The sequence below is a fragment of the Aotus nancymaae genome, unplaced genomic scaffold (assembly GCF_030222135.1).
Source record: "Aotus nancymaae isolate 86718 unplaced genomic scaffold, 86718_ANA_hifiasm-v0.15.2.pri h1tg000028l, whole genome shotgun sequence".
NCBI lineage: Eukaryota > Metazoa > Chordata > Mammalia > Primates > Aotidae > Aotus > Aotus nancymaae.
The window spans coordinates 12,920,478-12,947,296 of record NW_026988441.1 but is presented as its reverse complement, the minus strand read 5'-3'; the positions used below and the strand labels follow the sequence as shown (position 1 = coordinate 12,947,296).

The following is a 26,819-nucleotide window of genomic DNA, read 5'->3' as shown; positions in this document are numbered from 1 at the left end:
GGGGGTGGGGTGAAGCTATGATGGACATTTTCCTCTTCTCGCTCCGTTTTGGGAAAATAGCATCTCTCCAGCCACGGCAAAGGATTCCGCCATTTTGGGCGTGGCGAGGAAGCTGCCATCTTGAGTGTGGCTGAGGAAGTTTGAGTGTAGTTTCTCCTAGCTATCGTCTTTACCAAAAAAGCAGATCCCTCATCGCTTCGTGCTCCGCCCACCCCTCCTTGCTCCATCCCACCTAAGAGCTCTCTATGGTCTGGGATCACAAATCAGAGACTTGAGCTAGGACCAAGGGGGAATTCCTTCTAGGACCTCTTGTACATCCCCTGCCTTGTAACTGGAAAACAAAGCAAAAAAAATCACTCCTCATTCTGAGAGTGGAGAAGTTGGGAAGTGGGTTCCGCTTCCGTTTTAAGAGTTCCGCTAGGCTTCTCAAGGTCCGATAAGTCCAACCTCCTCGGAACTACTACCTAGTTCACTGTTACTGCTTGATTCTGAGCAAGGAGCGGTTGGGGTAGCGAAGAGAAATGAAGAACTTAGATCCCCTTATTTGCAGAAAATCCTCTTTCCTATTGATTGATTTTTCAGTAAAGAAATGGAGATGTTATGCCTGGATGCCATCCTAGATGCCATCATTTCCCGCATCCAGCCAGTCATCAGGTCCCATCAAAGGGTCTCCGTCATCCAAGCTGGAGTACGGTGGCTCGATCACAGCTCACTGCAACCTCTTTTTTTTTTTTTTTTTTTTTTTTGAGACGGAGTTTCGCTCTTGTTACCCAGGCTGGAGTGCAATGGCGCGATCTCGGCTCACCGCAACCTCCGCCTCCTGGGTTCAGGCAATTCTCCTGCCTCAGCCTCCTGAGTACCTGGGATTGCAGGCACGCACCACCGTGCCCAGCTAATTTTTTGTATTTTTTAGTAGAGACGGGGTTTCACCATGTTGACCAGGATGGTCTCGATTTCTTGACCTCGTGATCCACCCGCCTCGGCCTCCCAAAGTGCTGGGATTACAGGCGTGAGCCACCGCGCCCGGCTCCACTGCAACCTCTTAACTTCTGAGTTCAAGGGGTCCTCCTGCCTCAGCCTCCCAGTAGCTGGGATCACAGATATGCGCAATCACGGCTGGCTAATTCTTTCTATTTTATTTTTTTTAAGAGATGGAGTCTTGCCGGGCGCGGTGGCTCAGGCCTGTAATCCCAGCTAGTCGGGAGCCTGAGGCAGGAGAATTGCTTGAACCGGGACCCAGGAGGCGGAGGTTGCAGTGAGCCGAGATCGCACCACTGCACTCCAGCCTGGGGTACAGAGCGAGACTCCGTCTCAAAAAAAGAAAAAAAAAAGAGTCTTGCTATGTTGCCCAGTCTTGTCTTGACCTCCTGGACTCTAGCTGTCCTCCCCAGTTCGCCCTCCCAAACTGTTGGGATTACAGACTGAGCCACCCAGCCTGGCCAATAGATACAAGTATTTAAAAGCTACCATTGGCTAGGCGCAGTGGCTCATGCCTGTAATCTCAGCCCTTTTGAAGGCTGAGGCAGGAAGAGCTCTTGAGGCCAGAAGTTCCAATATAGCAAGACCCCATCTCTACAAAAAATTAACGCATATCTGGTAGTGAAATAGTCCATTGAATTGTTTAATATAAATGTTATCCTATTGAAATGTTGCCCCTTCCTTATGATTTTGTTTTTATTGTTGTTGTTGTTGGGGTATTTTTTTTTTTTTTTGAGGCCGACTCTCCTGCTGTCACCCAGGCTGGAGTGCAATGGCGTGATCTCGGCTCACTGCAACCTCTACGTAGACTCCCAGGTTCAAGCGATTCTTCTGTCTCAGCCTCCTGAGTAGCCCACCACTATGCCTGGCTAATGTTTGTATTTTCAGTAGAGATGGGGTTTCACCATGTTGACCAGGCTCCTCTCGAACTCCTGGCCTCATGTGATTTGTCTGCCTCAGCCTCCTAAAGTGCTGGGATTACGGGCATGCGACACCTTTCTCGGTCCCAGCGCCTTTTTGTATTTTTTTTGAGACAGAGTCTTGCTCTGTTGCCCAAGCTGGAGTGAGCCACTGCACGCAGCTGAGATTTCACTTTTAAATGATGTTTCTTTCCTTTAAGCTGGAGCTGGAGAAACAAACAAAAAAAGATCTTGGCCAGATACGGTGGCTCACGCCTGTAATCCCAGCACTTTGGGAGGCCTAGGTGGGCGGATCATGAGGTCAGGAGTTCGAGACAAGCCTGGCCAAAATGGTGAAACCCTGTCTCTACTGAAAATACAAAAATTAGCTGGGCGTGGTGGTGTGCACCTATAATCCCAGCTGCTAGGAGGCTGAGGCAGGAGAATTGCTTGAACCCGGGAGGCGGAGTTTTCGCTGAACTGAGATCGAGCCATTACACTCCAGCCTGGGCAACAAAAGCGAAACTCCGTCTCAAAAAAAAAAAAGAGAGAGAGAGAGAAAGTAATACATCCTAAATCCCACTTCTCACCTCTATCTCACCCAGTACCTTGATCTGTCCAAGTTCATCTCTCACCTGGACTACGATAGGAACCTTGTCTCTGGGACCCTCTTCCCCAGCCCACCTAGTCTGTACCCTGCATGCAGCTGGGACCCTGTGAACACCTAAGTCAGGTCCCGTCTGCTCAGACCCCTCCAGTGGTCCCCGTTTCACTCAGGGCAGAAGCCAGAGTCTTACCATGCATCCCAAGGCTCTGCACAACCTGGCTTGCACCTCCTACCTAATTTTTGTATTTTTAGTAGAGACAGGGTTTCACCATGTTGGCCAGGCTGGTCTCAAACTGCTGACCTCAGGTGATCCGCTCACCCTGGCCTTCCAAAGTGCTGGGATTATAGACATGAGCCACCGCGCCTGGCTGGGGTCTTCATTCTGAAGGCTCCCATGTATCCATGTTAAATAAAAGAAAAAAAATTATTGTCCACCATAAATAATGAGATTCAGAAAATCTGATTAAGGCCAGGTTCACTGGTTCATGCCTGTAATCCCAGCACTTTGGGAGGCTGAGGCAGGTGAATACCCTGAGGTCAGGAATTCCAGACCAGCCTGGCCGACATATAGTGAAAGCCTATCTCTACTAAAAAATACAAAAACTAGCTGGGCGTGCTGGCACATGCCTGTAATCTCAGCTACTTTGGAAGCTGAGGCAGGAGAATCACTTGAACCTGGGAGGTGGCGGTTGCAGTGAGCAGAGATCGCCCCACTGCACTCCAGCCTGGGTGACAGAGCAAGACTCCCACTCTCAAAAAGGAAGAAACAAGAAAAGAAAATATGATTAACTATAGAATTTATTCCAGGCTACAAGGCCAGTATGTATGTTAACAGCAATTTCATTAGAACAGCTTGCTCTGCTGCAAGGAAGATTGCGTTCACGTTGTGTGAGGAGGAGGAATATTCGTTCTTTCTTTTTCTTTCTTTCTTTTTTCTTGAGATAAGATCTTGCTCTGTTACCTAGGCGGAACTGCAGTGTCACAATCACAGTTCACTGCAGCCTTGAACTCCTAGGCTCAAGCCTCCCACCTCAGCCTCCCCAGTAGCTGGGACTACAGGCATGTGCCACCATGCGCAGCTAATTTTTTAATATATTAATATATTTTTCTGTAGAAATGTGTGGTCTCACTATGTTGCCCAGGCTTGTCTCAAACTCCTGGGCTCAAGCGATCCTCCCACTTTGCCTCCCAAAGTGCTGAGATTATAAGCGTGAGGCCACAGCGCCTGGGCTAGGAGCAATGTTCTGAGGTGATCTTATCTCTGGCACTGCTTGGTCATTCTTAATCAGTTACAGGAAAAAGCAGAAGTTGTAACTGCATGCTACGTGACTCAGGCTACATAGCAACATTCCTCTCAAGGCTCAGAATAATTTAAAGTTCTAACAGTTTTAACGTTTGAATGATCTAACTTCACATTATCAAAAGTTGGCCAGGCCTTGTGGATCATGCCTGTAATCCCAGCACTTTGAGAGGCCTAAAGGCCAGAAATTCTAGACCATCCTAGGCAATATAGTGAGACCTCCATCTCTGCAAAAAACATTTTAAAATTAAAAAAAAAATAGCAGGGCATGGTGATGCATGCCTATAGTCCCATCTACTCAGGAGGATGAGGCAGGAGGATTGCTTGAGCCCAGGAATTTGAGACTGCGGTAAGCTGTGATCATGCCGAGGTACTTTAGCATGGGTGACACAGCAATAACCTGTCACCTTTTTTTGTTGTTGTTTTTTGTTTTTTGTGTTTTTTTGAGAAAGAGTCTCACTCTGCGGGCCAGGCCAGAGTGCAGTGGTGTGATCTTGGCTCACTGCAACGTCTGCCTCCCAGGTTCAAGCAATTCTCCTGCCTTAGCTTCCCAAGTAGCTGGGATTACAGGCATGTGCTACCACGCCTGGCTAGTTTTTGTATTTTTAGTAGAGACAGGTTTCACCATGTTGGCCAGGCCGGTCTTGAACTCCTGATCTCAGGTGATCCACCCACCTCGGCCTCCCAAAGTGCTGGGATTACGGTGTGAGCCACGGTGCCCAGCCTGAAGCTGTTTTCAGATATATCCACAGATTCTTGGGCAGTCCACTTTCAGTACGTGGAACCTAATTCTCCTCCCCTTCGATGTGGTTAGTTCTTGTAATTTGCTTTTAACCAATAGAATATGGAGCTGGGCACAGTGGCTCACACCTGTAATCCCAGCGCTTTGTGAGACTGAGGTGGGCAGATTGCTTGAATCCAGGAGTTTGAGAGCAGCTTGGGCAACATGACGAAACCCCGTCAGTACAAAATATACAAAAAATTAGCTGGGTATGGTGGCAGGCCCCTGTGGTCCCAGCTACTTTGGTGTTGAGGTGGGAGGATTGCTTAGGCTGAGAGTTCGAGGCTGCAGTGAGCTAACTGTGGCACAGCACTCCAGCCTGGGCAACTGAATGAGACCCTTTCCATAAAACAAAATGCTTTTAAGCCAAGTATGGTGCACAGCCAGTAGTCTCGGCTAGTGTGTTGTTGTTTTGAGACAAATTTTCACTATTGTTGCTCAGGCTGGAGTGTAATGGTGCAATCTCTTCTCTCTGCAACCTCTGTCTCCTGGGTTCAAGAGATTCTCCTGCCTTAGCCTTCCTTACCACTCTTAACTTTTAATTATGGTAAAATACACATTTGCCCAATTGTGGTAAAAAAAAAAAAAAAAATCAGCTGGGTGTAGTGGTGAGCACCTGTAGTCCCAGCTACTCAGGAGGCTGAGGCACGAGAATTGCTTGAACCCAGGAGGCAGAGGTTGCAGTGAGCTGAGATCGTGCCACTGCACTCCAGGCTGGATGACAGAGTGAGACTGTGTCTCAAAACAAACAAACAAAAAACCTCAACTTTTAATTGTGGTAAAATACACATTTACCATCTTAACTATTTAAAACTATATTGTTTAATAGTGTTAAGTACATTTACATTGTTGTGCAACCAATCTCCACAACTATTTTCATACTTTTTTGCAAACTAAACACATTTTTGAAACAAAACAACTCCCCTATTCCCCCCCTCTTCCCCAGCTCCTGGTAATCACCATCCTATTTTCTTTTTTTATTTATCTTTTTGAGATGAAGTCTCACTCGTAGCCCAGGCTGGAGTGTAGTGAAGTGATCCTGGCTCACTGCAACCTCCGCCTCCTGGCTCCAGGCAATTCTCCTGCCTCAGCCTCCCAAATAGCTGGAATTACAGGCGCCCGCCACCATGCCCAGCTAATTTTTGTATTTTTAGTAGAGATGGGGTTTCACCATGTTGGCCAGGCTGTACTCGAGCTCCTAACCTCAGCTGATCTCCCCGCCTCACCCTCCCAAAGTGATGGGATTACAGGCATGAGCTGCCGTGCCTGGCCTGTTTTTTGTTTTTATTTATTTATTTATTTTTTAAGACAGGGTTTCACCATGTTGGTGAGGCTGGTTTTGAACTCCCGACCTCAGGTGATCCACCCACCTTGGCCTCCAAAGTGCTTGGATTACAGGCGTGAGCCACCACGCGCAGCCAGTTTTTTATTTTTTATTTTTTTGAGACAGGGTCTTGCTCTGTCATCCAGGCTGGAGTGTTGTGGTAAGATCTCAGCTCACTGCAACATCTCCCTCACGGGTTCAAGCAATTCTTGTGCCTCAGCCTCCTGAGTAGCTGATATTACAGGCATGCGCTACCACGCCTGGCTAAATTTTGTATTTTTAGTAGAGACCGAGTTTTGCCATGTTGGCCAGACTGGTTTTGAACTCCTGACCTCAGGTAATCCACCCACGTTGGCCTCCCAGAATGCTGGGATTACAGGTGTGAACTACTGTGCCTGTCCCACTATCCTATTTTCTATCTCTGCGAATATGAGTACTCTGAGTACCTCAGGTAAGTGGAATCCTATGGTATTTGTCCTCTTATGACTGGATTATTTCACTTAGCCTAGTGTCCTCAGGGTTATCCAAGTTGTAGCATGCAACAGGATTTCTTCCTCCCTGACCCTTGTCTTCTTGACTTAGAGCCTTGCTCTGCCACTCAGACTATAGTACAGTGGCCATCATAGCAACTCCTGGATTCAAGTGATCCTCCCACCTCAGCCTCCCAAGTAGCTGGGACTACATGTGTGTGCCACCTTGCTTGACTTTTTTTTTTTAAGTTTTGGAGAGTCAGGGAGGGCTCAGTGGTTCACACCTGTAATAACAGCACTTTGGGAGGCTGAGGTGGCAGGGGGCTGGGGGGGATCACTTGAGGCTAGGAGTTCGAGACCAGCCTTGGTAACATGGTGAAAACCTGTCTACTAAAAATACAAAAACTAGTCAGGCATGGTTTCACGTGCCTATAATCCCAGCTTCTCAGAGGCTGAGGCAGGAGAATCACTTGAACCTGAGAGGCTGAATTTGCAGTAAGGTGATATCACGCCACTGCACTCCAGTCTGGGCGACAAAGTGAGACTTCCTGTCAAAAAAAAAAAGTTGACTGGGCGAGTTGGCTCACATCTGTAATCCCAGCACTTTGGGAGGCCGAGGCGGGAGGATCACAAGGTCAGGAGATGGAGACCATGCTGGCCAATATGGTGAAACCCTGTCTCATTGCAAATTGCTTGAACCAGGGAGTCAGAGGTTGCAGTGAGCCCAGATTGCGCCACTGCACTCCAGCGTGGTGACAGAGCAGGACTCCATCTCAAAATAAAAAAAGAAAACGTTTTGGAGAAAATACGAGTCTTACTTTGTTGCCCAGGCTGGTCTGGAACTCTGGGCTCAGGCTATCCTCCTGCTTTGGCCTCTCCAAGTGCTGGGCTTATAGGCATGAGCCACTGTAGCCGGCCAGCACTTTATTTTATTGTTATTATTATTATTTCTTTGCTTTTTCGTAACATTGATGTTTTGAAGGTTACAGGCCACCTCCTTTATTTAATTATTTTTTTTTGAGACAGAATCTTGCTCTGTCACCTAGGCTGGAGTGCAGTGGCATGATCTCGGCTCATAGCAACCTCTGCCTCCTGGGTTCAAGCGATTCTTCTGCCACAGCCTCCTGAGCTGACACTACAGACATGTGCCACCGTGCCCAGCTAATTTTTGTATTTTTAGTAGAGATGGGGTTTCACCACATTGGCCAGACTGGTCTTGAACTCCTGACCTCGTGATCCGCCTGCCTTGGCCTCCCAAAGTGCTGGAATTATAGGCATGAACAACCGCGTGCGGCCCAGGCCACATCCTTTATAGAGTGTCCCTCATTTTGGCTTCGTTTCATGTTTTGTTATTGTTAGAATCAAGTTATACATTTTGGCAGCAAAACCAAAGAAATGATATGTGTCTCCCTCTTTGCCTGACATCAGAGGCACATAAGGTCAGTTTGTCCTGTTAATGGTGATGTTAACTTGTATCATCTGGTTTATGTGATGTCTGCCAGTATTCCCCATGAATACTATCTTTTTTTATTGCAATAAGTAATCTGGGGGAAGATACTTTGCGAACAAATAAATATCTTGTTCTTTTTTTTTTTTTGAGACACAATCTCGCTCTGTCACTGGAATGCAATGGCACGATCTCAGCTCACCGCAACCTCCGCCTCCCGGGTTCAAGCGATTCTCGCACCTCAGCCTCCTGAGGAGCTGGGATTACAGGCCTGGCTAATTTTGTATTTTTTTTTTCTTTTGAGACAGAGTCTCGCTCTGTTGCCAGGCGACAGGCTGGAGTGTAGTGGCGTGATCTTGGCTCACTGCAATCTCCACCTCCCAGGTTCAAGCAATTCACCTGCCTCAGCCTCCTGAGTAGCTGGGACTACAGATGCGCGCCACCATGCCCAGCTAATTTTTGTATTTTAGTAGAGATGAGGTTTCACTATGTTGGCCAGGATGGTCTGAACCTCTTGACCTCGTGATCTGCCCACCTCGGCCTCCCAAAGTGCTGGGATTATGGGTGAGCCACCACACCCAGCCTGCTAATTTTGTATTTTTAGTAAAGACAGGGTTTCTCCATGTTGGTCATGCTGGTCTTGAATTCCCGACCTCAGGTGATCCGTCCATCTCAGCCTCCCAAAGTGCTGAGATTATAGACGTGAGCCACTGCTCAGGGCCTTAATTTTTTTTTTTTAATTGTTTTTTTGTGCGATGGCTCACGCCTATAATCCCAACACTTTGGGAGGCCAAGGCAGGCAGATCACTTGAAGTTAGAGTTCGAGACCAGCCTGGGCAACATGGTGAAACCCCATCTCTACTAAAAGTACAAAATTAGGGCCGGGCATGGTGGCTCACGCCTGTAATCCCAGCACTTTGGGAGGCCGAGGTGGGTGGATCACAAGGTCAAGAGATCGAGACCATCCTGGTCAACATGGTGAAACCCCGTCTCTACTAATACAAAAAATTAGCTGGGCATGGTGGCGCGTGCCTGTAATCCCAGCTACTCAGGAGGCTGAGGCAGGAGAATTGCCTGAACCCAGGAGGCGGAGGTTGCGGTGAGCTGAGATCGTGCCATTGCACTCCAGCCTGGGTAACAAGAGCGAAACTCCGTCTCAAAAAAAAAAAAAAAAAAAAAAAAAGTACAAAATTAGCCAGTTGTGGTGGCAGGCGCCTATAATCCCAACTACTTGGGAGGCTGAGGTGGGAGAATGGCTTGAACCTGGGAGGTGGAGGTTGCTGTGAGCCGAGATTGTGTCACTGCACTCCAGCCTTGGTGACTGGGGTCTTGCTATGTCACTTAGGCTGGTTTTGAACTCCTAGGCTCAAGCAGTCCTCCCTCCTCGGCCTCCCAAAGTGCTGGGATTATAGGCGTGAGCCACCGCACCCGGCCTATGGTATGTTTCATAGTAATATGAAAATAATTAGAGCAAGGTTGAGATAGAGAGTAACGGGGCATCCCTCCTGGGTAAAACAATCCTGCCCCCTCACACTCTCATCTACCCTCCCGTGGGTCTCCTTTCTACTGTCGTCTGCCAGAAACTGAGCCAAGTGCACTTGCAGACGCCATCTGTTCTCTCTGGGAGTGGGGCTGGTGCCAGCTCCAGCATCTGGACTCTTGGCACAGAGCCCTGGAGCCCTGGAGCGAGGGAACTCCGGCCCCACAAAGACCGGGGAATCCTCCAATCTGGTGTGACAGAGGGCTTCTGGGAAGGGAGGCGAATGTGAGGCTCCCTGAAGGAGGTAGAGGCTTGCAAGATAAGGAGGAGAGTCTTATCTTGCAAGATGGATGTAAATAATAATATTAATAAATACCATCAAATAAGTTCAGAGTGCTTTCTTTGCCAGCCTTTGGATGAATGTTGGCTATTTCTTCTTTTTAATTTTTAATTTTTCTATTTCCTAGGCAGCTCCTGAAACAAAATAGGTTCAGAGAGGCTCCCAATGTTGGACATTTGGTGTCGCACCAATTCCAAGTACTCCACATATGTTATCACGTAGAGGTAAGGTGCATTATCCCCATTTTGCAGGTGAAGAATTTGGGGTTTAGAGAGCGGAAGGCATTGTGTAGAGGCCACGCACTCAGTGCCTTAAAGAACCTGGAAAGGGGCCAGGCGCGGTGGCTCACACCTGTAATCTCAGAACTTTGGGAGGCTGAGGTGGGTGGATCACCTGAGGTCAGGAGTTCGAGACCAGCCTGACCAACATGGAGAAACCCCGTCTCTACTAAAAATACAAAATTAGCTGGGCGTGGTGGTGCATGCCTGTAATCCTTGGTACTTGGGAGGCTGAGGAAGGAGAATTGTTTGAACCCAGGAGGTGGAGGTTGTAGTGGGTCAAGATTGAGCCATTGTACTCCAGCCTGGGCAACAAGAGTGAAACTCTATCCCCGTCCCCCTCCCCCAAAAAAAAGAGCCTGGAAAGGAACCCAGGTCTGTGGTCTGTGTGGCTCCAAATGCTGACTCATGAACATTACTTGTACCACATGACAATCAGAGCATCACCCATACTGGACCCCACTCCTGAGGCTTCTTTCCCTAGAAGCTCCCACCCCACCTGCCTCTGCTTCCTCCTTGCCCATTGAATCAGCAACGGCCGCAGGAACACAGCCTTGGGTTACAATCTGCTGGGCTTGGTACCAGCTGTTTACTGTGGCCAAGTGAGCATACATCTCTGAGCCCCAGTTTACTTATCTGCAAAACAGGGATAAAAACAAGCCAACCCCTCAGCAACGCCCCCCCCCCAAAAAAAAACACCCCAAAACAAAATAGGCCAGGTGCAGAGGCTCACACCTGTAATCCCATCGCTTTGAGCCCAGGAGTCTGATGAGGCTGCAGTGAAAATCATGCCACTGCATTCCAGCCTGGGCAACAGAGCAAGACCCTGTCTCTTAAAAAATAAAAAAATTTGGCCCGGCCTGGTGGCTCATGCCTATAATCGCAGCACTTTGGGAGGCGAGGTGGGCGGATCATGAGGTCAGGAGTTCGAGACCAACCTGGCCAACATGGCAACATTTTGTCTCTACTAAAAATACAAAAATTAACTGGTCGTGGTGGCATGTGCCTGTAATTCCAGCTACTCGGGAGGCTGAGGCAGGAGAATTGCTTGAAGCGGGGAAGCGAAGGTTGCGGTGAGCCAAGATCACACCACTGCACTCCAGCCTGGGCAACAGAGCGAGACTCCCTCTCAAAAAAACAAAAAACAAAAACAAAAAACCAAAGTAAAATAGCAGTGACAACAACGACAAGAAAAAACAAAACAAACAAAAAAAAAAACCCGGCGCTACTGAGAGCAGGAATGAATGCGATGATAACTTAAGCTTGGGCATAGTCTGGCCTCAATGAACTGGTGCTGTGCCCTTAGGCAATTTATCTAACCACGGCCTCCCGCGTGAAACAGGACAATAAACGATTGTGCCTCTTTTATTGTGTGTTCTGAGGAACACACAATAAACGATTGTGTGTTCTGAGGAACACACGTGTATGTATATTTGCAAAGCACTTAGAGGGCACGGTCCTTGTTGCTGTTATTATTATTGGCTATTATTGCGCAATGGGGAAGGGAGGCGGGACCAAGCCAGGAAGGCCCTGGAGAATCCGGGGCGCCCCCTTCTCCGGCAGCGCTTGGGCCTGGGCTCGCGGGGAAGGGGCTGTCGTTCTCCAGGGATTTCCCGCCTGCTGCCGGACCCCGACGTCGGCCTTCAGGGCCCCCTCGCCGGCCGCTGCGGAGGGGCGGAGCCTGGGAGGCTGTCGCCCCGCCCCGTCCCCGCCCCCGCCCCCCATGCGCAGCAGGCCCGGGGCGGTGAGACCCGCTAGGAGCAGAGCGCTGGGTCCCTGCACCCCTCTGGCGGCCGGACTCTGGGTGCGCTGTTTGCCCACCCCACCAGTGGCAGGGTCCGGGCAGGTGTCGGTGCGGGGGGTACAGGAGGCCCTGGCCTGTGATCGTGAGCGGTGAGTGATGGGCGGAGGTGAGGGGGCAACAGTCCCTCCCCTGGGTCTTGGCGTTGCAGGATGAGAGGGCAAAGCTTTGGCGAGGAAATCAAGGTTTGGAGTGAGCGGGCAGGAGGCGTGGGGGCCTCCCAGAGGGATCGTAGGACGAGAAGAATATTCTCTCTGGTTGTGTTGAGTGTGTATGTGTATGTGTGTGCTGGGTTGAGGGTGTTTATGGGGCGAGGTGTGCAAAGGAGAATTCTGGAGAGCTGGTGTGTGTGTGGGAGTTGTGTGGAGTCATGGGTGTGGGTGGAGCAGGGGAGGGGCGCCTGGGCCTGATGAGTGGGGCAGGCATGCAAGAGAAGTCAGGGGAATAGGGGAGAGTGCTGGGTGCATGGGTGGGAAGCCTGTGCATGTGTGCGTGTGCACACGTGTCTGTGGCTTGTGATGCAGTGGGGATTAGAATTGTGCAAGGAGTCAATTGAGATAAATGTGGAAGAAGGTTGAGGGCCTGAAAGGGGTGTTTTTTGGGAGCTGATGTTTGGGGCAAATATGCAAGGAGTCCTTTGGGAGATGAATGTGTGGAGGTGGAGGCTGGGCTTGCCTAGATGGGCTGTGTGGCAGGGGACTTGAGGGGCAGGTCTAGGAGACAGAGAAGGGGAATGTAGGCTAGAGTGAAGTTCCAGGCAGCACTGAGGGTAGGGGATGGCTGTGTGTGTACCTGGGAGGGGTGCATGGACCTGGATAGGTGGTCGTAGTGTATGAACCTGGGATGGGTATGGGAGTGTTCATGGGGCATGTGAGTGTGTAAGGCATAGTGCAACAGGTGCAACTTACTGGGATAAGGGTGTGATGGGTATGTGGCTTTGCCTGAGAGAAATTCCCAGAAATTGGCCAGGTGCGGTGGCTCACACCTGTAATTCCAGCACTGGGAGGCCAAGGCAGGTGGATCCTCTGAAGTCAGGAGTTGGAGACCAGCCTGGCTAACATAGTGAAACCCCGTCTCTACTAAAAATCCAAAAATATTAGCCGGCCATGGTGGCGGGCACCTGTAATCCCAGCTACTTGCGAGGCTGAGGCAGGAGAATCGCTTGAACTGAGGAGGCGGAGGCTGCAGTGAGCCGAGTTCGTGCCACTGCACTCCAGCCTGCGCAACAGATCGAGACTCTGTCTCAAAAAGAAAAAAAAGAAATGCCCAGAATTGAATGTCCAGATCCCTGAGTTCTCTTTGTAACCTGAGACCAATCTTTTTTTTCTCTCTGGGTCTCTCTAAAGCAAGGGATCAGGGGTTGAGTGAAGTGAGACTTTTACAACTTGACAACTTGACTTTTTCTTCCCTGTACCCCTAGGAAACCCCTCCTGAAGTTTCCCCAAAGCCATGGACAGCCCTAGTCTTCGTGAGCTTCAACAGCCTCTGCTGGAGGGCACAGGATGTGAGACCCCTGCCCAGAAGCCTGGCAGGCATGAGCTGGGGTCCCCCTTAAGAGAGATAGCCTTTATCGAGTCCCTGAGGGGTTTGCAGTTCCTGTCACCACCTCTTCCCTCTGTGAGCGCTGGCCTGGGGGAACCAGGATCTCCTGATGTGGAGGTAGGAAGAGCAGGCCTTGGTGGAAGGTACGGGAGGGGGCTGGGGTGAGCCTGGCTACGGCCAGCATCTGGCAGGCTGACAGCTGCGCAGATCTGCCTTAGGCCTGGAGTCCCACTTCCCAACTGTGTTTGGGATTCTGAGATTTCCAGCTATGGTTCTTGTTCTGTGTCTCTCCTGGTTTCTTTAGCTTTTTCTCTCCAGATTTGTCTCTCATCTTTGTTGCTGGGCTTTTGGCTCTGTTTTTCCTCTCATCTCTGACTCCACGGTTCTCTGTCTTCAAAGTGGATGAATCGCTGGCTTCTGTCCACCCTGCTCGCTCGCTTGCTCTGTCTCTCTCTCTCTCTCTCTCTCTCTCTCTCTCTCTCTCTCTTTCTGTGAGACAGGGTCTCGCTCTGTTGCCCAGGCTGGAGTGCAGTGGAGCGATCGTAGTTTACTGCAACCTTGATCTCCTGGGCTCAAGCAATCCTCCCACCTCAGCCTGCTAAGTAGCTGGAACCACAGGCCTGTGCCACCATGCCTGGCTAGTTTTTTGGTATTTTTTTAGAGAAGAGTTTTTGCCACGTTGCCCAGGCTGGTCTCAAACTCCTGAGCTCAAGCAGTCTGCCTGCCTCAGCCTCCCAAATTGTTGGGATTACAGGTGTGAGCCACCACGTCCAGGCTCCTATGCATGACTTTCTATTGCTCATTCTGATTTGCATCCTTTTGCTCTAATAAAACTTTTAAAAATAAGTAGGGTACTATCTCTAGTACTCAGGGCTTCTATATGTGGTCTCTCCATGTGAGCTGTTTTGGGCCATTACAGCATAACAGCTTCAGGGCAGTCAGGCTACTTATGTACCTCAGCCTGCAGCATGAGTTTTGCAGCGAAGCAGAAGCTGCCTCACCTTTTCTGATTTCGCTTTGGAAGTCACGTAACGTGACTTCCACCACATTATGTTAATTACAAGTGAGTCATAGGCCTGCTCAAATTCAAGGGGATGGGACACAGAACTCATCCCTTGATGGGAAGGATATCAAAGTCACATGGTAAGAAAAGCATGTGGGGCTGGGCGCGATGGTCATGCCTGTAATCCCAGCACTTTGGGAGGCCAAGGTGAGTGGATTGCTTGAGGTCAGGAGTTCAAGACCAGTCTGACCAATGTAGTGAAAGCCAGTGTCTACTAAAAATCCAAAAATTAGGCCAAGTGTGGTGGCTCATGCTTGTAATCCCAGCACTTTGGGAGGCCGAGGCGCATAGATCACCTGAGGTCAGGAGTTTGAGACCAGGCTGGCCAACATGGTAAAACCCCATCTCTACTGAAAAAAAAAAAAAAAAAAAGTCTGGGAGCAGTGGCTCACACATGTAATCCCACCACTTTGGGAGGCTGAGGTGGGTGGATCAGGTCAAGAGATTGAGACCATCCTGGCCAACATGGTAAAACCCTGTCTCTACTAAAAATACAAAAATTAGCTGGGCGTGGTGGCACACGCCTGTAGTCCCAGCTACTCGGGAGGCTGAGGCAGGAGAATCGCTTGAACCTGGGAGGTGGAGGTTGCAGTGAGCCGAGATTGCGCCATTGCACTTCAGCCTGGCGACAGAGCAAAACTCAATCTCTAAATAAATAAGTAAATAAATAAAGAAAAATATAAAAATTAGCCAGGCGTGGTGGCAGGCACCTGTAATCCTAGCTACTTGGGAGGCTGAGGCAGGAGAAACACTTGAATCTGGGAGGCAGAGATTGCAGTGAGCCGAGATCAAGCCACTGCACTCCAGCCTGGGTGATAGAGCAAAATTCTGTCTCAAACGAATGAACAAAAGCCCATCTCTGAGTATTTTCTTCTCTTTGTATCTCTGGGGAGGCCCTGGGGGCAGGTATTGGCCTTTGGGGGCCATGGAGAGCAGAGCACTGAGCAGGAAAGGCGGATGGAGATGCCCACCTGGGCACTTTCCTGCCGTAGGATATGTCATCCAGTGACAGTGACTCTGACTCGGATGGGGGCGGCCGTCTCTCACCGTTCCTTCCCCACGACCACCTCGGCTTGGCTGTCTTCTCCATGCTGTGCTGTTTCTGGCCTGTGGGCATCGCTGCCTTCTGTCTAGCCCAGAAGGTCAGTGTGTGTGTGGGACTGGGAGGGCACTGGGCATAAAAGAGAAAAATGCACCACAAAACAGCTGTGTAAGAGGTGGGAATTCCGTTGAAAGGCAGCCCAGAGTGTTAGTTAAGAACCACCTGAACTCAAATTCTGAGTCTGCCACTCTCTGCAAGATTTTTTTTTTTTGAGATGGAGTCTCGCTCTGTTACCCAGGCTGGAGTGCAGTGGTGCAATTTCAGCTCACTGCAACCTCTGCCTCCCAGATTCATGTGATTCTCCTGCCTCAGCCTCCTGAGTAGCTGGGATTATAGGTGCCTGCCACCACACCCGGCTAATTTTTGTAGTTCTTGTAGAGATAGGGTTTTACCATGTTGGCCAGTTTGGTCTCAAACTCCTGACCTCAAGTGATCCTCCTGCCTCGGCCTCCCAAAGTGCTGGGATTACAGGCATGAACCACTGTGCCCAACCTCTCTGTAAGATTTTGGGCAAGTCACGTAACTTCCCTGTACCTCACTTTTCTCATCTGTGAAGTGGGAATAATTGCTACCTGTGGGTCAATGTGAGAATCAAGTGAGTTAGAATAGTGGCATATACTATTTTAATGTTTTATTAGTCACTCAGCATCCCCAGTGGCTGACCTATAGTAGTTGCTACATATCTGCTTTTGGAATACATGCATGCATGAATGAATGGGGATGTTGGGTGGGGGAGGGACCAGGGGAAGGGTCTGGGGCTGAGGGGATGCCTGGGTCACTGCTGCCCACTGCCTCTACAGACCAACAAGGCTTGGGCCAAGGGGGACATCCAGGGGGCAGGGGCCGCCTCCCGCCGTGCCTTCCTGCTGGGGGTCCTCGCCATCGGGCTGGGCGTGTGCACGTATGCGGCTGCCCTGGTGACCCTGGCCGCCTACCTTGCCTCCCGAGACCCGCCCTAGTTGCCCCTACAGCCCTCACTGTGAACCATGAGGCCGGCAGCCAGCGAATCTGTGGGCAGAGCAGAGAATCTTGGTGGATGCAGCTGCTGCGGCGGCAGGAGCATCTAGAGACGGCAGCGACCTGGACTGGAACCCCTCCCCTTCCTGGCCACCACTCATCGGGCGGCAGCAACGTGAGATTAAACACCAGACACCCTTGCGGCCAAACCAGAGTCTATTCGTGTACGTGTGTCGGGGAGGATAGAAGGGGTTGGGGTGCTTGAGACCAAGAGGGGACCGACCGGTCAGGGTGACGAGCTGTGGTGGGCATCCCAGGGTGCTTGCTCCCTTAGATCTGAGCTGGAGAAGGGGGAAGAGGGTTTTGTTGTTGTTGTTTTTGGGATGGAGTCTCACTCTGTCACGCAGGCTGAAGTGCAGTGGCACGATCTTGGCTCACTGCAACCTCCACCTCCCGGGTTCAAACCATTCTCCTGCCTCAGCCTCCAGAGTAGCTGGGACCACAGGCACCTGCCACCACGCTCAGCTCATTTTTGTATTTTTAGTAGGCAGGGTTTCACTATGTTGGCCAGGCTGGTCTGCCCGCCTCATACTCCCTAAGTGCTGGGATTACAGGCATGAACCACCGTGCCCGGCTGGTTTTATTTTTTTCATAGATTTAGTACCGTCTGACAAATACCAGCTTACCTCTCTGCTTCTCTGGGATCTCACTAGCAGGGCCTGCAGACAATAGGTGCTCCACAGACGTGTTAAAATGAATTAATTTATTGACCCATCCATTCCATAAATGTGAACTCCTTTGAATGTTATCCTTGTTGAGCAGGGATCTGTGGCCCCAGGCCTGGGGACTGTCAGGGGCCAAGGCCTCCCTGCAGGAGCCCCTGTGGTGACATGGCTGCAGGCTCACATGAGCCCATAGGACAGAGAGGCAAGGCTGGGCCGCTGGTTTGCTTTAGGCTGTAGCGGGTGGGTGGGTGGAGGCAGTGGGAGCGACCCCCTGCCCCAGCTTGTCTCAGCTCTTGGAGTAACGCCTCTGCAGCGATTCCCGGTAGAAGCGGAAGACGTGTTGCGAAGCCACCTGGGCCGCAGCCAGGCACTGCTGGAGCTGCGGGGGAGAGACTGGTTGGTGATGAGGGCCGAGCCCTGCACGCACACATGACACGACGGGGCTGATGCAAGAGGTTCTGCTGACCCCACCTGCCTCCCTTCGCCCCTAAACCCACCACCTCCCCCTTCACCTCCCATCACTCCCCCGCCCCCAAGTGAGGCAGGTGGTGAGGGATTATCTCCCACTTCATGAGCCGTTTCTTAGAGATCAGGAGAAATAAAGAGAGGGTGAGGGCTTCAGGGATAAGATTCTGACAGCAACAGGACTCAGACCAGTCAGGAATCCTCATACTTTGGAAGAGGCCCCAGCTTTGCAGAGCTAGGGAACTGGAGAAAGCGCAGAATGGGAGTGGTCTTGGGATTTTACAGTTATGGGCCCCTTGACCCCAAATAAGCTAAGAGCCATGGAATCAAGAGACTCCCAATTTTTCCTGCCATGTATTCCTAGATTCATGAGGTCCAGGTTGGACGTGCTTTTGCAGTTTCCAAGCTTCTGTCCCTTAGCCTGAGACCCGGAATTTTGGTGGCTTACCACTCTGAGCTAGGAGCTGGGGGACCATCACATGCCCTCATCTTCTGACTGACTTTATTTTTTTATTTTTATTTTTTTGGGGATGGAGTCTCACTCTGTTGCTTAGGCTGGAGTGCAGTGGCGCGATCTTGGCTCACTGCAACCTCTGCCTCCTGGGTTCAAGTGATTCTCCTGCCTCAGCCTCCCGAGTAGCTGGCATTATAGCTGCGTGCCGCCACACCCAGCTAATTTTTTGTATTTTTAGTAGAGACATGGTTTCACTGTTAGCCAGGATGGTCTGGATCTCCTGAGCTCGTGATCCACCCACCTAGGCCTCCCAAAGTGCTGGGATTACAGGCATGAACCACTGCGCCCAGCCCTATTTATTTATTTTTTATTATTATTTTTGAGATGGAGTCTTGCTCTGTTGCCAGGCTGGAGTGTAGTGGTGCAATTTCAGCTCATTGCAACCTCTACCTTCAGGGTTCAAGTGATTCTCCTGCCTCAGCCCCCCGAGTAACTGGGACTATAGGCATGTGCCATCACGCCCGGCTAAAGTTTTTTTTTTTTTTAATTTTAGTAGAGACAGGGTTTCACCATGTTGGCCAGGATGGTCTCAATCTCCTGACCTCGTGATCCACCCGCCTCAGCCTCCTCGAGTGCTTGGATCCCAGGTGTGTACCACCGGGCTCATGCCTGGCCATCTTCTGACTAAACTGAGCTCAACCTCTTTTTGCCTGTCCCATAAATGGGGCTTCCCTTAAACATTTCCATAAAGGTTTCTGGGACCACAAAGTTTGAAAACTCCCTTTTTTACAAGCAGAAGTACAAGAGGCTCTCCTGAAGCCTCTCAGAATCCAGGGCAGAGTTGGGACAAGACTGCATGTTGGTGGGAGGGAAGGCTCTGGCTTTTGCCCTCATCCCCATGCTGGTACCTCAGCGTCTGAGAAGAGCCCCTTGGTGCTGGACATGAGCAGCTTCTGTTCCACGTTGTCCAGGGCGAAGGTCAGGACTGCCCGGGCCTCCTAGGGACAAAGGGAAGAAGAAGGTAGTGGGGGACCTAGGACCCTCCCTTCAGATAAAATCTCAGCCAGTCCTTTGGCCAGGCACAGTGGCTCATGACCATAATCTTGGCACTTTGGGAGGCCGAGGCGGGCAGATCACAAGGTCAAGAGAGACAGTCACCCTTCTATGGGGTAGGAAGGGTAGAGCATCCTGTCTCTACTAAAAATACAAAAATGAGCTGGGCGTGGTGGTGCATGCCTGTAGTCCCAGCTACTCGGGAGGCTGCGGCAGGAGAATCGCCTGAACCAGGGAGGTGGAGGTTGCAGTGAGCCGAGATCGCGCCATTGCACTCCAGCCTGGGTAACACAGTGAGACTCCATCTCAACTGCCAAAGAATACAACAATTCCCTCCATCTGAAACCCTCTAAGTGGCTTCTGCCTTCTTGATTGGAGGAACCCATTAGAGCACTGGGCAGACAACTCCAAATAACCTGAGCTCAGGACACTGAACCTGAGCTGATGTTTGCTTTTGAGCCTCTTAAGATGGAAATTGGGAGCTTACGGGGTCAGTCCCAGCCTCAGGAAAGATGCTAGCCACAGAGAATGAAGCTGAGAAAGGCAGGGACGAGAAGTGAAGCGAGGACAACCTGATGGTGTCTGAAGTCCTGGTTTTATTTCATTATTTTTTTGAGATGGAGTTTCACTCTTGCCCAGGCTGGAGTGAAGTGGTGCAATCTCAGCTCACTGCAACCTCTGCCCTCTGGGTTCAAGCAATTCTCCTGCCTCAGCCTCCTGAGTAGCTGGGATTACAGGTACCCACCACCATGCCTGGCTAATTTTTATATTTTTAGTAGAGACAGAGTTTCACCATGTTGGCCAGGCTGGTCTCTAACTCCTGAACTCAAGCGATCCTACTGCCTCAGCCTCCCCACTAGCTGGGACTACAGGTGTGCACCACCATGCCTGGCTAATTTTTATATTTTTAGTAGAGTTGGGGTTTCACCATATTGTCCAGGCTGGTCTTGAACTCCTGGCCTCAGGTGATCTGTACACCTCAGCCTACCAAAGTGCTGAGATTACGGGTGTGAGCCACTGTTCTTGGCCATACCTTTTTTTTTTTTTTTTGAGACCGAGTTTCACTCTTGTCACCCAGGCTGGAGTGCAATGGTGTAATATCAGCTCACCGCAACCTCTGCCTCCTGGGATCAAGTGATTCTCCTGCCTCAGCCTCCCGAGTAGGTGGGATTATAGGCATGCACCACCATGTCCAGCTAATTTTGTATTTTTAGTAGAGAGGGTTTCTCCATGTTGGTCATGCTGGTCTCAAACTCCCGACCTCAGGTGATCCACCCACCTCGGCCTTCCAAAGTGTTGGGATTGGCTGGTCCAAGTGCAGTGGTGTTTACAACTAATTGATTACAACCAGTTACAGATTTCTTTGTTCCTTCTCCATTCCCACTGCTTCACTTGACTAGCCTTTAAAAAAAAAAAAAAGTGTTGGGATTACAGGCGTGAGCCACCACGCCCAGCCATACATTTCCTTTCCAATTAAGGAAGTTTGAACTGGGTTTCTGTCACTTGCTGCTAAATGAACCATGATGATTGGAGCAGCCCTTGCTAAGTGGGACTGACGTGGCATGAGCCAACTGTCTGCAGAGAAGTGAGGCCTGGAGGAAGGGAGGGGGAGCTGTCTGGCCTCTGCCTTTCAGCCACCCTGGTCTTCACACTTACCTTTTCTTGCTTGGATGTAGGATCCAGCACGAGGGTCCCATCAGAGTCCAGGGCACAGGTGACCCCACAGAAGAGAGCCCGCATGGGTACACCTGCATCCACCAATGCCATGCAGGCGGCATTCAGACAACAGGCCAGGAGCTGAGCACCACAAGCAATGGTTAAGTTTCCTTTTTTTTGTTGGTTTTTTTTTTTTTTTTGAGATAGAATGTCACTCATCGCCCAGGCTGGAGTGCAGTGGTGTGATCTTGGCTCACTGCAACCTCCGCCCCCCAGTTTCAAGCGATTCTCCTGCCTCGGCCTCCCAAGTACCTGGGATTATAGGTGTCCACCACCACGCCTGACTAATTTTTGTATTTTTAGTAGAGACGGGGTTTCACCATGTTAGCCAGGCTGGTTTCGAACTCCTGACCTCAGGTGATCCTCCCGCCTTGGCCTCCCAAAGTCCTGGGATTACAGGCTTGAGTCACAGCACCCAGCCTAAGAAGTTTCTACTGTAGGTCTGGCCAGCAGAGCAGATCCATGCCTCCCTCCACTGGGCCAATGCCTGTGGCAGGTCACTAATTGGTCACAGAAGGACAGTATGGCAGAGTGGTTAGAAGTGGTTCTGGGATTGAGTAACCCTGGGTTCCAGACCTGGCTTTGCTCTCTCAGCTTGTGAGCTTGAGGAAGTGACTTACTCAAGTCTCAAGCTCCTCATCTGTTAGGTAGGGATTATCATAATATTCAACAGGTATGTACTGAAGTACGTACCACACATGTTTTGGCAAGCAGGGTCAGAGAGGGGAAGAAACCTTCCAAAGTCCCGTGGGGGAGGCACTGGCAGAGCCAGGCCTGAAATGTGGGTGGCAGCCACTCCCCAGTGACAGAGCTGGCAGGGCAGTGGAGGAAGAGCCATTCTCACTGCTGCCTGCAGGGAACTCACCATGGAAGGAGAGCATGGGTTGGGAGTCAGCTGGCTCTGCCTCAGTTTCCTCATGTGTTTCTTCTCCAGGCCTAGCAGGCCACACAAAGGCCACAGCTTTAGAGTCAATCGGTTCCAGTTCTGCTGCTGATCCCCCACCACTTCCTCCAGGCTTCACTTTCCCCTTCTGTAAAATGGAGTTACAATACCTTCTCTCTCTGCCCATCCATAAAACGTCTGTCCAATTCGGGGCCGCGTGCCAGTAAAGCCTTCTACAATGCCTAATTCTGGTCCTCAACCTCCACCTCCCTCACCTCGGACACAGTGATCTTTCGAGGCCAAGCTCCTGACTCAGCTGCTCTCTGCTCAGGGCGCCCCCAGCACTGACAGCCTGAAATCCACTGAGGTGCAGAGTACAAGTGATTGCCGGTCGGGCACAGTAGCTCACGCCTGTAATCCCAGCACTTTGGGAGGCCAAGGCGGGCTGATCACTTGAGGTCAAGAGTTTGAGACCAGCCTGACCAACAATGGTGAAACCCCTTCTCTACTAAAAATACAAAAATTAGCCTGTCATTAGGGTGGGCGCATGTAATTCCTGCTACTCAGGAGGTTAAAGCATGAGAATTGCTTGAGCCTGGGAGGTGGAAGTTGCAGTAAGCTGAGATTGCACCACTGTACTCCAGTCTGGGCGACAGACTGAAACCCTGGCTCAAAAACAAACAAACAAAAAACAAAAGAAGTGATTGACACAGGCTCTGGAGTCAGACCGGCCTGGGCTTGAGTCCTGCCTATGCTGCCTTCCAGCTGTGTGACCTTGGGCAAGCCCCTTCCCCTGTCTGGGCCTCAGTTTTGTCACCTGAAACATGGGAAGATAAGAACATTCATCTGCCAGGGTCGTTGGGCTCTAGAACTAGGTGATCTGGGTCTAAGTCTTGGCTCTGCCACTTGCATGGGGATCAGAAGAGCACGTGTTTCACATGCTGTATTAAATGAGATACGTGTGTAAGGCACCGCAAACAGTCTGGCATATAAGTAAGCACTCAGGCTATGCTTACTCTCCTTCTTCAGTGAGCTGGTGCCCATCAAGTGTTTGAAGGCTTTCTGGCTAGCAGAGAGGGCATATGTGGTCACCAGAAAAGAAGCAATCAGGAGACTTCCTGGAGGCAGCAGCCTGTGGGAAAGGATACAGAGCCGGCATCGCTGACAACTTGCAGCACCACGGTGATGGAGGTGCGGGGGTGCAATGTGCCCAGCACCACTGCCTCGCACGTGTTCCTGATTAGCCGCTCCCGGCTCTTCTCTGCAACGCCTGAGGAAATTGAAGAGAGGTTGTCACAGTCTTCCCCTCCATCTGGCTCACCTTACTCCGTATGCTCCACCCAAACCCCCTAGAAAGGGCCCATAGTCTCAGGCTGGGATGGTGCAGGTACCTGCAGGGATGATGGAGGATTCCAGTGGGAAGGAGGCAGGGCCTGCCTGCCATCCACCGACCCCTGCTACCTCCGGTATCCACCAAGGGAACCATCCAGGGGAGGAAGACCTGAGAGTACCATGTCTGTGATGCTACCCATGCCCACTCCCACCCCAGCAGGCCCAGCCAGTGCAGACTGAGAGATATGAGGGTAAAAGGGTGAAAAATAGGTTGATGGGCCAGGCACAGTGGCTCATGCCTGTAATCCCAACACTTTGGGAGGCTGAGACAGGTGGATCACTTGAGATCAGGAGTTTGAGACCAGCCTGGCCAACATGGCGAAATCCTGTCTCTACTAAAAATATAAAAATTAGCTGGGTATGGTGGTGTGTGCCTGTAATCCCAACTACTCGAGAGGCCGAGATAGGAGAATGGCTTGAACCCGGGAGGTGGAGGTTGCAGTGGGCCGAGATCACACTATTACACTCCAGCCTGGGTGACAAGAGTGACTCCATCTCAAAAAAAAAAAAAAAAAAAGCTGGGCTCTGTGGTTCATGCCTGTAATTCCAACACTTTGGTAGGCCGAGATGGGTGGATCACCTGATGTCAGGAGTTAGAGACTAGCCTGACCAACATGGTGAAACACTGTCTCTACTAAAAATACAAAAATTAGCCGGGTATGTGGCTTATGCCTGTAATCCCAGCTACTTGGGAGGCTAAGACAGGAGAACAGGTTGAACCCGGGAGGTGGAGGTTGTAGTGAGCCAAGATTGCGCCACTGCACTCCAGCCTAGGCAACAGAGCAGGACTCCATCTCAACAAAATAAAAAATAAATTAAAAAAGGCCAGGAGCAGTGGCTTGCACCTGCAATCCCAGTACTTTGGGAGGCTGAGGCGAACAGATCACCTGAGGTCAGGAGTTTGACACCAGCCTAGCCAACATGGTGAAACTCTGCCTCTACTAAAAATACAAAAAAATTAGCTGGGGGTGGTGGCAGTTGCCTGTAATCCCAGCTACTCAGGAGGCTGAGGTAAGAGAATCGCTTGAACCTGTGAGGCGGAGGTTGCAGTGAGCCAAGATCGTGACACTGCACTCCAGCCTGGGCAACAGAGCAGGACACTATCTGAAAAGAAAAGAAAAAGAAAAAGAAAAACGGGTTAATGGAATGAAAGGGAGATGAAGGGAGATGAAGGCAGAGAGAGGGAGAGAGACGGAGGGAGAAATTAGAGGCAGACAGAGAAGCAACAGAAGATGAGACACAGGGCAGAGAGTTAAAGAAACAGCTGAGGGGAGACCAAAGTGGGGAGTGGAGACTGGGAGCAGCTGGCAGGGAGGAGCCAGGGAGCGGTTCTGACGAACTGGGCACTCTTCAGAGGTTCAGCAGCGCCCATTACCAGGCAGCCCGATCTTCGGCCTCAGGATCACTTCAAGTGTGGCCTTGTTGAAGATCTCTTTGCTGACCTTCACCTCGGCCGGCCCGTACACGCCCGCCAGGACAGAGGTGTCACCTGGGGAGACAGCAGGGGAGGCCTCACTCACAGTGGCTTCTGGGGCCCCATTCGTGGCATTGAGCCTGATGGCCAGGGCTCCCCACGCCACCCCCGCCATTTGTTGGCAGTGATTCTTTGAGCACTCACTTCACTTCTCTGCCTGCACATCCTCATTTGTAAAATGGGGACAACAGCAGTCCCTCCCCTCTAGCGTCCTGTGAGGGTCAAAGGACTCAATTCACAGAGAACACTTAAGACATTGTGGGGCTCATGCTGAGTGCGCAACTGACTTTAGCTGATATTAGTAACAGTCATCCATTATGGCATTCAGGCAGGGTCTCACTCTCCTGGCCCAGGCTGGAGTGCAATGGTGCCATAATGGTTGACTGCAGCCTCGACCTTCCGGACTCAAGCGATCCTCCCCCCTCAGCCTCCCGAGTAGCTGGAACTACAGGCCCATGCCACCATGCCCGGCTTTTTTTTTTTTTTTTTAAATTTTTAATAGAGATGGGGTTTCACCATGTTGGCCAGGGCTGGTCTTGAACTCCTGACCTCAGGTGATCCGCCCACCTTGGCCTCCCAAAATGCTGGGATTACAGGTGTGAGCCACTGTGCCGGCCTAATGTTAGTATTTTTAGTAGAGAGGGGATTTTGCCATGTTGCTCAGGCGGGTCTTGAACTCCTGGGCACCTGTAATCCCAAAGCGCTGGGATTACAGGTGTGAGCCACCATACCTGGCCCTGATATTAGTAACTTTTAACAGGAAGTCCTTCCTCAAAGCTAACCATCCTCCCCCTTACTGCAGCTGCTCTCAGCCTCCTGAGTAGCTGGGATTACAGGCACCCACCACCACACCCAGCTAATTTTTGTATTTTTAGTGGAGATGGGGTTTTGTATGTAGGCCAGACTGGTCTTGAACTCCCTACCTCAGGTGATCCACCCGCCTCGGCCTCCCAAAGTGCTGAGATTACAGGCGTGAGCCACTGCACCCGGCCTCCCATGTCAAATTTTATTTTATTTTTGAGACGGAGTTTCGCTCTTGTTACCCAGGCTGGAGTGCAACGGTGCGATCTCGGCTCACGGCAACCTCCGCCTCCTGGGTTCAGGCGATTCTCCCGCCTCAGCCTTCTGAGTAGCTGGGACTACAGGCACGCGCCACCATGCCCAGCTAATTTTTTGTAGTTTTAGTAGAGACGGGGTTTCACCATGTTGACCAGGATGGTCTCGATCTCTTGACCTCATGATCCATCCGCCTCGGCCTCCCAAAGTGCTGGGATTACAGGCGTGAGCCAACGCGCCCGGCCCATGTCAAATTTTAAAGAAAAATGTTCTTGGAGTTAATCTAGTTTTGAGAGTTATTTAGCTAGGGGAAGGGGATATTTGCCCTATAGGTAAGACTTGCCCTCATCTTAGGGATACTTACTCCTGTGGAGAGATGCAGTGAGGTGGCAGTGGCGATATATTTTTCAACCTAGGGTAGTGACATTATCTTCAATTTGAGGAGTATTTATGTGGGTGAAAGATCCGTCACAGTCCAGAGTATTTATGCAAATAGATAGGTTTGCGTCAGTCCGGGATGCATGGACCTAGAGGGTGTGTGAGGCGGAGGACGAATCTAGTTAAGGGGGATAGTTGCCCTGGTGAGGTGATTTTCCCTATTCTGAAATATCCATTCTTGGGGGGACAGTCTGCCCCTCTTCTCATTCTCAGAGATATTTGCTAGGATGGAGCTATCTTCTTTCTAGTCGTGAGGGAGAGATGTGTGTATCCCTGCGTATGTAGTAGTATTCAACCGGACAAGAAATCCTGCATCAGTGCAGGAGTGACAGTTACCAGCTGGTAACGTGGGGAGGTGGGCACTCTGTTGCACTGTAGTTCCTTCTCTAAAAGAAAGACAAGCGTGAAGTTCTTACCTTGCAGGAAAGAAGCAGAGCCATCTGGCCGCGACAGCAGGTTCTGTTCGCAGGCAAAGTGCCGGAGGCTGCAGCCGGGACCCCGAGGGCTGGACCCTGTTCCAGTTTCAGCGCGAATTTTGGCGTCAGTATGCATCTCCTCCTCCATCACGCCAGACCCCACGTGCGGCTGTGATTGTCACTTCCGCCCGGCGGCGCGCGCTGCGTACAGGCTGCGTAACCAGTGCGCACGCGTTGGGCTGGGCAGTTAGCCTGGGCGTCCGCACGTGGCTTAGCGTTTACCAACAATTTGGCTCCGCCCTGACCCACCTCCTAACTCTGGCAACGCCATTGGGCAGTTGAGAACAGGAGGCGGGCCTTGGCATGGTCCAGTTTTAC

At 50.9% G+C, this 26,819-nt stretch overlaps 2 protein-coding genes and 1 long non-coding RNA gene across 9 annotated transcripts in view; 2 read left to right on the top strand and 1 right to left on the bottom strand.

Annotated features, from left to right (window-relative positions):
• The window catches only part of TMEM91 (transmembrane protein 91), a 17,668-nt gene extending 278 nt beyond the window's left edge, over nucleotides 1-17,390 (top strand). The window contains exons 2-5 of one of the 6 annotated variants that reach the window (XM_064381281.1): nucleotides 9,754-9,850; nucleotides 13,126-13,364; nucleotides 15,303-15,452; nucleotides 16,213-17,388. In XM_064381281.1, the coding sequence (XP_064237351.1) occupies nucleotides 13,155-13,364; nucleotides 15,303-15,452; nucleotides 16,213-16,371 (519 nt within the window). In that variant the 5' untranslated portion in view covers nucleotides 9,754-9,850; nucleotides 13,126-13,154 and the 3' untranslated portion in view covers nucleotides 16,372-17,388. Of the gene's footprint in view, nucleotides 1-9,556; nucleotides 9,851-11,691; nucleotides 11,798-13,125; nucleotides 13,365-15,302; nucleotides 15,453-16,212 lie in introns of those variants that run through there. The other 5 variants (XM_064381282.1, XM_064381280.1, XM_064381285.1 and 2 more) reach the window with 5 other exon arrangements.
• Nucleotides 17,114-26,639, bottom strand: EXOSC5 (exosome component 5). 2 transcript variants are annotated; one of them, XM_064381278.1, is made up of 6 exons: nucleotides 26,442-26,638; nucleotides 24,433-24,546; nucleotides 22,814-22,935; nucleotides 20,723-20,863; nucleotides 18,922-19,011; nucleotides 17,114-17,473 (listed from the first exon to the last, which is right to left on the bottom strand). In XM_064381278.1, the coding sequence occupies exons 1-6, from the start codon at nucleotides 26,587-26,589 to the stop codon at nucleotides 17,381-17,383; spliced, it is 708 nt and encodes a 235-aa protein (XP_064237348.1). In that variant the 5' UTR covers nucleotides 26,590-26,638; the 3' UTR covers nucleotides 17,114-17,380. The 2 variants fall into 2 exon arrangements, with proteins under 2 accessions (XP_064237348.1, XP_064237349.1); XM_064381279.1 differs by lacking the exon at nucleotides 24,433-24,546 and having other exon boundaries at nucleotides 26,442-26,639.
• LOC135276745 (uncharacterized) lies at nucleotides 17,406-23,980 on the top strand. Its single transcript, XR_010344264.1, has 4 exons — nucleotides 17,406-17,549; nucleotides 18,567-18,660; nucleotides 20,743-20,882; nucleotides 22,695-23,980. It is a non-coding gene; the product is annotated as an uncharacterized LOC135276745 (long non-coding RNA).
• Nucleotides 26,640-26,819: the final 180 nt, after the last annotated feature.